The sequence below is a fragment of the Hyperolius riggenbachi genome, chromosome 10 (genome assembly GCF_040937935.1).
Source record: "Hyperolius riggenbachi isolate aHypRig1 chromosome 10, aHypRig1.pri, whole genome shotgun sequence".
Taxonomy (NCBI): Eukaryota; Metazoa; Chordata; class Amphibia; order Anura; family Hyperoliidae; genus Hyperolius; species Hyperolius riggenbachi.
In genome coordinates this window covers 222,155,675-222,167,312 of record NC_090655.1, presented here as the reverse complement: position 1 = coordinate 222,167,312, position 11,638 = coordinate 222,155,675, and the positions used below count along the sequence as shown (strand labels likewise).

The window sequence follows — 11,638 nt, the reverse complement described above, 5'->3', positions numbered from 1 at the left end:
TACTCTTGCCTTGAATGTGGGAAGTGCTTTATCCATCGAGGTCATTTGGTAAAGCACCAGAAAGCCCACACGGATGAGAAGCCTTACCCATGTTCTGACTGTGAGAAATGTTTTATGCGCAAAGCACACCTGCTGGAACATCGGAAGGTCCATACAGGACTAAAGCCATATGCTTGTATGCATTGCCGGAAATCATTCGCGAGCAATGCCCACTTGATCCAGCATGTGCGTGTTCACACAGGAGAGAAGCCATTTTCCTGCCATGAATGTGGGAAATGTTTTATCAGTAATGCTAACCTAGTGGTCCACCAACGAGTTCACACGGGTCAGCGGCCATATTACTGCACTGATTGTGGCAAGACCTTTGCTAGCAGCTCCCAGCTGGTGGAACATCAGCGAATTCATACTGGAGAGAAGCCATATTCATGCCCCCAGTGCGGCAAAAGTTTCACCTTTCGGTCCAGCCTGGTGAAGCATGAGAGAAGTCACACCGGAGAGAAACCTTATTGCTGTCCTGTGTGTGGGAAGAGTTTCATGCAGAACTCCCATCTGGCCATCCACAGGAAATCTCACCTGGAAGAGAAACCATATTCATGTCTAGAGTGCGGGAAAACCTTCACCACCAATGCCAGCCTCACCATCCATCGGAGGAAGCACACAGGGGAACGTCCATATTCTTGTCTTATATGCGGGAAAGGTTTCACTTGCAGCTCCAGTCTTGGCATCCACCAGAGGACTCATTCTGAAGACAAGCCATATCCATGTCCAGAGTGTGGGAAAAAGTTTGTTGGTACTTCAGAACTAGCCAAGCATCGGAAGATCCACACGGGCAGCCGGCCGTACACCTGTACTGAGTGCGACAAGACATTTGTTAGAAACTCTGACCTCAGAGTCCACAGCAGAAGCCACACTGGCGAGAGACCGTATGCCTGCTCTGAGTGTGGAAAATGTTTCGCCAACAGCTCTGTCTTTGCCATCCACCAGCGTAGCCACACAGGCGATCGGCCCCATGCCTGTTCTGAGTGTGGCAAGTGTTTCATCAGGAAGTCTGACCTTCTCATTCATGTGAGACGTCACACTGGAGAAAAGCCCTATTCTTGTTCCAATTGCAGCTGCCGCTTTGTTAGTAAAGGTGCTTTGTCAGCACACGTCAAAATACACAAGTAGATTTTTCTTCTTTTAATAACGATGACCGTGTTTGTTAGAGGCATAGTCCAGTAAATATTGAGCTTTCAGTTTGCAGTCACTGCTAGCGGACTAAATGTGCGGGACCTCCCTGGCCTCTGCACTGTTGCCATTTTGCTATGGAGTAGAGAGCTGTAGATCCACCAGCAATAGTAGTCATGGAACTAAGTGGAACTGGAAACCCGGAAGCAACACTCTTGCCTGTCAGATTGCTGATCCATATACTGTAGGCCCAAGGGTGGTGCGACCCACCACCATAGTCCTCTTACTGAAATATCTGTTATAACTAGAGAAGTCCTTCAAAAGTATTGAAATTTGCCATTGCATGCTCTTTTGGACAATTAGGCTTTTTTGTTCATTCTTAAGCATTATTAAAGATCAACAATTACAATGACTGTGTGGCTTATTATTATTGATTTATAAAGTGCCAACTAGTCGGAAAAACAACAACGGTTACATAATGATACAGTCAATGATGAACATCAAATACGGACACTGGTAAAAATACAGAACTGGTGGTTTCAATGACAGATGTAGCATGATGAATAAAATGTGTAACACAGTGCAAGCTATGAAATGAACAACACAACCCAAGACACAAGAGGGCGAGCGAGCCCTGCCCTTGCGAGCTTACAATCTAAAGGAATGGACTTATTTTTACAATCTAACTTAATATAAAGGTATATTAAGTTAGATTGTAAAAATAAAGGTACCCTCGTCGACATTTGTTGCTATGGTAATAATATAAGTCAAATTTAGGTTTAAAGCCCAACTAAATTAATTTTTTGTCTCATTCGTTCTACCCCCCACTAATTGCTTACTACTAACTGTATCTCCTTGAGACTCTAGTGAAGGCGCCACAGTGGGGCTTCTGACTAAAGTTCTAGTCTAGAAAAGAGCCTCTTTGGCGTCAGATCCACCTGGTCTCCCATAATCATTTCTGGGAAAAGGCAACCACCCCATCTCTTCATGGGTGCTGGAAAGGGGAATTGCTATGGCAGGAGTTATGGGGGTTGGGGGCAAACTTTGTAATTGGCAGAGGGGATTGTGGGAGGGGTCAGTCTCCTGCCACTCAGCCTCCCTGCCATTCTTTGTTGGGGTCAGTATCAGAGCAGCTCACCGGTGCTGGTGGAGAAGCAAAATCACTAGCTGGCCTGGGAGTGTCATGGTTTGGGATATCATGAGTGCTGCTGGCTCTAGGGAGCTACAGTTTATTGAGGGAACCATGAATGCCAACATGTACTGCAATATACTGCAGCAGAGCATGATGCCCTCCCTTCTCAAACTGGGCCATAGGGCAATATTCCAACATGACCACAAACCCAAACACCTCCAAGACGACCACTGCCTTTGTAATGAAACTGAGGGGAACTGGGCTGGATAGCAATGGTCAGTCATGTCTAGGAGAACTCGTGGAGAAGCGTGTGATTTGTTTGATCAGCTGATAGATTTGCAAAGCTCTGATTTGCTGTGATCACATGATCATGACTAGCAAAGCAGAGACTTGCATATCTATCACTTGAATAAACTGACCACATGCTTCTCCATGAGTCCTAGACATGATCATCAGTAATGCTGGACTAGCCAAGCATGTCGTCAGACCTAACCCCTATTGAGCATCTGTGGGGAATCCCTTAAACAAAGTAGAGGGGTGCAAGGTCTCTACACGCACCTGCTTCATCATGGAGGAGTGGAAGAGTATTCCAGTGACAGCCGGAGAAGCTCTAGTAAGCTCCATGCCCAAGAGGAAGTGCTGGGAAATAATGGTGGGCACACAGAATAATGACACTTAGGACAGAATTGTGACATCCTTTGCTAACGTTGCCAGTGGTCTAGACATTAATGGCAGTGTGTTGAGTTATTTTGAAGACTACATAGAAAACACAGAAAACAAGCATAAAGCACCTTACTGAGCTCTCTATGTGTGCAACACATGGATGCATAGACAATGAACAATTTTTAGGATTATATAATCAAAACCCGTTTTAAAGAATTTAGCCTTCTTCATCAGGTCTATAAACATTCATCACTGTAATATCCACATAGTGCCAGTCAACCAGTGTGACCAGATGGCACCAAAAACCCCAATAAAAAAGCTAGTGAGGCACTGTAGTGACATACAGTTGTGTACAAAATTATTCAACCCCCAATGCTGTAAAGGGTTTCTGGGAATTTAGTGTACATTTGTAATTGTGTTCAGAATTAAATCTTAAAACGACTTTTTAAAGAACCAAATGCAACTAAAATGACATCAATTGTTCTTGTAATACAGTATTAAATTTTTGTGTGTGATTTCTTCATTAACACAGTTATTCAACCTCTTAAAGAAAACCTGAGGTGGGGTTCTAAGAATATCTGCACACAGAGGCTGGGTCTGCCTATACTGCCCAGCCTCTGTTGCTATCTCAATCCCCCTTAAGTTCCCCCTGCGCTCTGCTGTCCCCCATAAATCACAGCCGCGCTGTCGAAACGCAGCGTGTCGCAGCGGGCTATGTTTACCTATGTACTGTCACTCTCGCCGCTCCCCCCCACCTCCTGCATAGCTCCGGTCCGCTGATTGGAGGGAAGGGACGCGGGCAGAGACCGGAGCTATGCAGGAGGCGGGGGGAGCGGCGAGAGTGACAGTACATAGGTAAACACAGCCCGCTCCGTGTGGGCAGCGCGGCTGTGATTTATGGAGGATAGCAGAGCGCAGGGGGGGGGGGGGGGCCTGGGGGGACAGTACATGGCAACAAAGGCTGGGCAGTATAGGCAGACCCAGCCTCTGTGTGCAGATATTCTTAGAACGCAACCTCGAGTTTTCTTTAAAGACTGAGGTTTATTCAAGTGTTTTTGATCAGGTATTGAAAACACCTGTGGATGTTAAGGAGCAGCAATCAAGCATAATAAGCACCAATTAGGCAGATTTAAAATTACTGTGATACTCCGCTGCTTCTAGACATTTACTGGTGTGTTTACAAACAGTGAAGTCAAGAGAATGGTCCAGGAAGACAAGAGAAGTGATTTCTCTTCACGGGAAGGGCAACAGCTATAAGAAGATTGCAAAGATGTTAAACATACCTAGAGACACCATAGGAAGCATCATTCGCAAATTCAAGGCAAAGGGCACAGTTGAACGCTACCTGGTCGTGGCAGAAAGAAGATGCTGACGTTGACTGCTGTGCGCTACCTGAAGCGCAAAGTGGAGAAAAGTCCCCGTGTGACTGCTGAGGAACTGAAAAAAGATTTGTCAAATGCGGGTACTGAAGTTTCAGCTCAGACAATAAGGCACACAGGCGCACCCCCTTGCTGTCTCCAAAGAATAAGAAGAGTCGACTGCAGTATGCCAAAGGTCATGTGCACAAACCAGTGGTGGACACAGCCAGCAGTGGGCCCCTGTGCAAAATTGCAATTGTGGGCCCCTATGACCGGCAAAAAATGGACGTGGCTATAACCTGCAAAAAATGGGTGTGGCAATGACCGGCTGAGGGCGGAGGTAACTGTAATTGAAAGTGAACCCGGGGTGAGAGTGATATGGAGGCTGCCATATTTATTTCCTTTTAAACAATACTAGTTGCCTGACGGCCCTGCTGATCTATTTGGCTGCAGTAATAAACTGAATTACACCAGCAACAAGCATGCAGCTAATCTTCTCAGTTCTGACAATATTGTCAGAAACCCCTGACCTGCTGCATGCTTGTTCAGAGTCTGTGGTTGAAAGAATAAGAGGCAGAGGACCAGCACGGCAGCCAGGCAACTGGTATTGCTTAAAAGGAGAGAAATATTGGAGCCTCAATATTATTCTCACCTCAGGTTCCCTTGAAAAGTGAAACGCAAAGACAGAGGGCCCAAGTTTTGGTGACCCTTTGCCCAGAGAATTCACATAATTGTGCAGGTTTTCTCAAGAAAATACACATAATGTGAGCAGATTTGCCCAGAAAATACATTCAATCATGTCGGCAGATTTGCCCAGAAAATACATGCAATCATGTCGGCAGATATGCCCAGAAAATACGTGCAATCATGTCGGCAGATTTGCCAAGAAAATACATGCAATCATGTCGGCAGATTTGCCCAGAAAATACATGCAATCAGGTGGCAGACCTGCCCAGAACATACACCTGCTAATATAAGTAAAAAAAAAAACATTTACTCACCTGCAGCAGCAGACCTCCTGTTCCAGCCTCCATCCGGCGCGCAGCTTCCATGGGTGGTTGGGTGGGTAGGTAGCCTAGCCTGGTGGGTAAGTAGGTAGCCTGGTGGGTGGGTAGGTAGGTAGCCTGGTGGGTAGGTAGGTAGCCGGGTGGGTAGGTAGCCTGGTGGGTGGGTAGGCAGGTGGGTGGGTGGGTAGTTAGGTAGCCTGGTGGGGTAGGTAGGTAGCCTGGATTGGTGGTTAAGTAGCCGGGTGGGTGGTTAGGTAGCCTGGTGGGTGGGTTGGTAACTAGCCCGGTAGGTAGGTAGCCAGGTGGGTAGGTAGCCTGGTTGGCAGGTGGGTGGGTAGTTAGCCTGGTAGGTAGGTAGCCAGGTGGGTGAGTGGGTAGGTAGGTAGCCAGGTAGGTAGGTAGCCGGGTGGGTAGCTATCCGGGTGGGGGGCCCAACTCCTACCCTCCCTCCCCTCGGGGGGCCCCCCTCCCGGTATGCGCGGCGGGAGAGCAGCAAATACAGGAAGTCTCCGGGGCTCCAGCAAGCGCTAGAGCTTCAACCGCTTGGTCTCCTCTGTCGCCTCTCCTCTGTATACTGCTCGCTACTTCCTGGTTTAGTAGCGAGCGATATACAGAGGAGGAGACAGCGGAGACCAAGCGGCTGAACCTCTAGCGCCTGATGGAACGCCGGAGACTTCATATGTTTGCCGCTCTCCTGCCGTATGAGGGGGGGGGGGGGAGGATAGGAGTCGAGCCCCCCCAGGAAAAAAAAACAGCAGTAAAAACATGGGCCCCTGAAGCAACGGAACTTCAGGGGCCCTCGTGCGGCGGCACGGCCTGCACGGGCGTATGTCCATCCCTGGCACAAACCACAGAAATTTTGGGATAGTGTTGTTTGGAGGAGGAAGAACAAGGCATAGGAAGAAAAGAACACCTTGCCTACTGTGAAGCATGGTGGGGGGTCAATTATGCTTTGGGGCTGTTTTGTTTCTGCAGGTACAGGGAAGCTTCAGCGTGTGCAAGGTACCATGAATTCTCTTCAGTACCAGGAGATATTGGATGAAAATGTGATGCAGTCCGTCACAAACCTGAGGCTTGGGAGACGTCGGACCTTTCAACAGGACAATGATCCCAAGCATACCTCCAAGTCCACTTAAAGGCTGGCACATTTTTGGAGTGGCCATCTCAGTCACCAGACTTAAATCCTATTAAGAACCTCTGGTGGGACTTAAAGAAAGCAGTTGCAGCGCGCAAACCTAAGAATGTGACTGAACTGGATTCTTTTGCCCATGAAGAATGGGCGAAGATACCCGTAGATTGCTGCAAGACACTTGTGTCAAGCTATGCTTCACGTTTAAAAGCTGTTATAACTGGAAAAGGATGTTGTACTAAGTATGAATGTCACTTGGGGGTCAAATAAAACTGACAATGATGTGAGCACAGAAAGGACCTTTGTGGTTATTTCATTATAAATGTTGTGTTATATTTGTCTGACTTACAAGTGCCTCTTTGATTTAATTGTAAACAAGATGACTGAAATGATCAAAATCAATGTCAAACTGGCCAAAACTTTCAATTTCAGTGGGGGTTGAATAATTTTGAACACAACTGTATAGTAGAATGCAGTAAATTATTCAGGATACCCACCTTTACAGTAATTTTACTGGTTTCAGCATCAGAAACTCTCTCTCTCTCTCTCTCTCTCTATATATATATATATATATAGCTGTATATTGGTATGTAGTCCTGCCCCCTCCCCAGCGATGCTTAGCCTAGGCTGTTTAGCTATGCGCAATTCCTCTCCCAGACCATTCTGAAAGTCTAGGCATTATTTTCACTGGCTTCGGAATTCTCAGGAACAAACATTCCACAGAGCTGCACCTGACAGGACTAAAGATGTTGCCGTCTGTGATAAATTGCAAAGTGTTAGTCCGGGTGAGATAAGATTTGACATTGGACAAACACTGACTAAATATTTTATATATGAATATTGTAAGAAGAAAAAAAAAAAAAGCAATTTTATTCATTACATTATTTTCACTACAGTCCCTCATTAAGTTGCAACTCAGGCTAAGCTACAGTTAGTAACATCCACTATGATGAAACCAAGAGCTAATGATAAGTGACTGTGAACTTGTGTAGGATGTATCAATGCAAGTCATTAGAGGGTATTTGTGTGGCAAGAAGAACAGTGAGCGCTTGTAGCCCAGCCAGTGAAGTAGTAAACAATAATTAAAATAAGCTACTGGATAATTTTTGTTTTTTTAGACGATTGATCTCTCGAGCAGTGCATGTTTTTTTTTAGTTGTGATGAGGTGGAGATAGCCAAACATTTATAAGTCACTTCATCTTGTTCACCTCATTAGACCAGACAATAGTGTCCATGTGAAAGTTAGAAAAAAATTCTTCTTGTGGTTCTGGGTGTGAGCCTGGCTTCTGGGGCATAAAGAGATAATTTGCATATTCAACAAGGCTGCATTGTGGGTAATCACAGTTACACACTTAAATCTGAATTATCGCAAATACCTTCTGTTTTGAGAAGGCAAACCACACTAAGCACTGTTTTTGTAGCGAGGGCTTTTTGGTCCCCTGTACTTTTCGAGTGGTTTTGGGACACCCCAAGCTGCCTGGGTATTTTGAAAATTCTTCTAGAACATAAAAAAGTGTTCATGTGAAACTACCTAATTTTCTTTTAGGCTTATACCATAAACATGAAAAATGAGAACCTTCACTGCAATATGTAATGATTACAATATCAAAAACACAATAAAACACAATAAAAAACAAACAAACAAAAAAAAACCAATAAAAATGAAATAAAATGTATTGAACAATCAAATGGTCCAAATGCATAGGTAATGACACACTAAAAACACAGAAAGGGACAAAGGGCCCAATGCACTACACTGCGGTAAAATTAGTACTTGGCAATTTTACCGTTACTAGGGTAGCACCACACTTTAACCCTATAGCACTGCATGTGTTACCATGGTAACGTGCGGTGAAACATGCGTTAACATAGCAACTCCTGTGGTGCTAAAAGATTAATGTGTGGTGCTACCCCAGCATTAGTAACGGTAAAATTGCCATACACTCCCAATTTACCACAGTGTAGTGGATCAGGCCCTTTGTCCCTTTACCTCGGTAGTCAGGCCTGGATTTACCTCACAGGAGTCTATAGGCACAGATGTCCGGGCACCTTTAACTTCAACCCTCCATGAACCTGCAAACCCCTCCGAACTGCACTGCAAGTGTGCTGCCAGGCCCAGCTGTCACTTCTCCCTCACTTGATCATCATTGGTAGCTACAGGTGTCCCTTTAATATTAGGTAGCTAGAGGAACCTCAATATTAAGTAGCTAGAGGTGCCCCTGACTGAAGGGATATCTCATCAGTGGAATGCAGAGAGCAGGGTGAGTAGCCTCTTATTTACACTCTCATCAGGACATACACTCTCATATTAGGGAAGGAGGGAGGCGCTTGAGGAGGATAGTGAGCCCGCCTTTCCATCATCTGGCGCCCGTAGGCACATGACTACAGTGCCTTATGGTAAATCCAGGCCTGTCGGTAGTACCTGCAGTGCTAAAGGTTTCAGGTGCTGTGCTTCCCCGGCATTAGTAACAGTAAAACTGCCATGTGCTTTCTACGCACAACAACTTTACAGCAGTGTAGTGAAAGTGGCCCAAAGTTGCTTGAACACCTCACATCATGTAACCTCTGGCAGTAGTAGGACGTATGCAGCAGGTCCTCAGTGTATCACCACTGTACAGGAGTTCAAACCAAATAAGCAGTGGTTTTACATACAGTGGCTTGCAAAAGTATTCGGCCCCCTTGAAGTTTTCCACATTTTGTCATTACTGCCACAAACATGAATCAATTTTATTGAAATTCCACATGAAAGACCAATACAAAGTGGTGTACACATGAGAAGTGGAACGAAAATCTTACATGATTCCAAACATTTTTTACAAATAAATAACTGCAAAGTGGTGTGTGCATAATTATTCGGCCCCCTTTGATCTGAGTGCAGTCAGTTGCCTATAGACATTGCCTGGTGAGTGCTAATGACTAAATAGACTGCACCTGTGTGTAATCTAATGTCAGTACAAATACAGCTGCTCTGTGAGGGCCTCAGAGGTTGTCTAAGAGAATAATGAGAGCAACAACACCGTGAAGTCCAAAGAATACACAAGACAGGTCAGGGATCAAGTTATTGAGAAATTTAAAGCAGGCTTAGGCTACAAAAAGATTTCCAAAGCCTTGAACATCCCACAGAGCACTGTTCAAGCGATCATTCAGAAATGGAAGGAGTATGGCACAACTGTACACCTACCAAGACAAGGCCATCCACCTAAACTCACAGGCCGTACAAGGAGAGCGCTGATCAGAAATGCAGTCAAGAGGCCCATGGTGACTCTGGACGAGCTGCAGAGATCTACAGCTCAGGTGGGGGAATCTGTCCATAGGACAACTATTAGTCATGCACTGTACAAAGTTGGCCTTTATGGAAGAGTGGCAAGAAGAAAGGCATTGTTAACAGAAAAGCATAAAAAGTTCCATTTGCAGTTTGCCACAAGCCATGTGGGGGACACAGCAACCATGTGGAAGAAGGTGACCTGGTCAGATGAGACCAAAATGGAACTTTTTGGCCAAAATGCAAAACGATATGTGTGGCAGAAAACTAACACTGCACATCACTCTGAACACACCATCCCCACTGTCAAATATGGTGGTGGCAGCATCATGCTCGGGGGGTGCATCTCTTCAGCAGGGACAGGGAAGCTGGTCAGAGTTGATGGGAAGATGGATGGAGCCAAATACAGGGCAAACTTGGAAGAAAACCTCTTGGAGACTGCAAAAGACTTGAGACTGGGGCGGAGGTTCACCTTCCAGCAGGACAATGATCCTAAACATAAAGCAAGGGCAACAATGGAATGGTTTAAAACAAAACATATCTATGTGTTAGAATGGCCCAAAGTCCAGATCTAAATCCAATCGAGAATCTGTGGCAAGATCTGAAAACTGCTGTTCACAAACGCTGTCCATCTAATCTGATTGAGCTGGAGCTGTATTGCAAAGAAGAATGGGCAAAGATTTCAGTCTCTAGATGTGCAAAGCTGGTAGAGACATACCCTAAAAGACTGGCAGCTGTAATTGCAGCAAAAGGTGGTTCTACAAAGTACTGACTCGGTGCCGAACAATTACGCACACACCACTTTGCAGTTATTTATTTGTAAAAAATGTTTGGAATGATGTAGGATTTTCGATCCACTTCTCACATGTACACCACTTTGTATTGGTCTTTCACATGGAATTCCAATAAAATTGATGCATGTTTGTGGTAGTAATGTGACAAAATGTGGAAAACTTCAAGGGGGCCGAATACTTTTGCAAACCACTGTATATTGCACTGATGTAAGAACTGGGCTGGTCGATATCTTGTCTCGTCTTCAGAGGACGGTTTGCTAAACCAGTTATGGCCAGCAAAGAAAAGAGAATCACCCCTTCAACCTACTTCAGGGTTAAGACGGAGGACCGACCTAGCAGCACCTACAATGTAATCATTCAATAAACGTTTGCACTATATTTTTAACATTTTAATTTTTACATTCATCACCCTATAACCACTGACTGGTCTTTGCCCTATATGCATGTCTCTGGTTGATTTCAGGTTCTTTCAGTTCTGTTGGGTTGTTGTTTTATTTTATTAACCTTGTAAAGGATGCAGTTTTCATGGAAGGATCTCTTAAGACACCTGAAGTAAAAGGGATATGGTGGCTGCCATATTTATTTCAGGGCTTTCTGGCGCTGGCTGAGCCGGATAGGTGGCTCACCCTGATGCCGCACAAATTCAGGGGGATGTTAAATACTGTTCTCCCTCTGAGTTGTAGCAACTCGGAGGGAACAGTAATTCAGGGTCCAGCAATCGCCGGATTCCTCGAATCACCCAGGCGCGGGGCACGGACTATAGCATGACTGCTATAGCCGCACCAAGCTTCAGCGCTACATAGCTATAGCAGGGCGCCAGAAAGCCCTGCTTCAGCACTGAGCAATTAAAGCGGAACTGCAGATTCGAAATAAATACATTGTTTCACGTACCTGGGGCTTCCCCAAGCCCCCAGCAGCTGTCCTATCCCGCGCCGAGTCTCCGTTCCCCCGCCGCCGCTCCGGTCCGTACCTTGACTTGTAAGTCGAGGCCAGCGCAGCCCAGCCAAGCGTATCCTTTCCCCTCTGCAATAGCGGGGAACGCGAAGGAAGGATACGCGTGGCCAGAGCCGCGCAGACGCAGTGGCCAGGCGGCAAAACCGAAACTAGTTGGCGGTGGGGGAACGGA

General features: G+C 45.7%; 1 protein-coding gene across 1 annotated transcript in view; it reads left to right on the top strand.

Moving 5' to 3' along the window:
* The window catches only part of LOC137536837 (zinc finger protein 721-like), a 51,979-nt gene extending 50,403 nt beyond the window's left edge, over window positions 1–1,576 (top strand). Inside the window, exon 6 of the mRNA XM_068259027.1 lies at window positions 1–1,576. This exon is cut by the window's left edge and continues 752 nt beyond it. Within this exon, the coding sequence (XP_068115128.1) occupies window positions 1–1,167 (1,167 nt within the window). The 3' untranslated portion in view covers window positions 1,168–1,576.
* The last annotated feature ends 10,062 nt before the right edge of the window (window positions 1,577–11,638 follow it).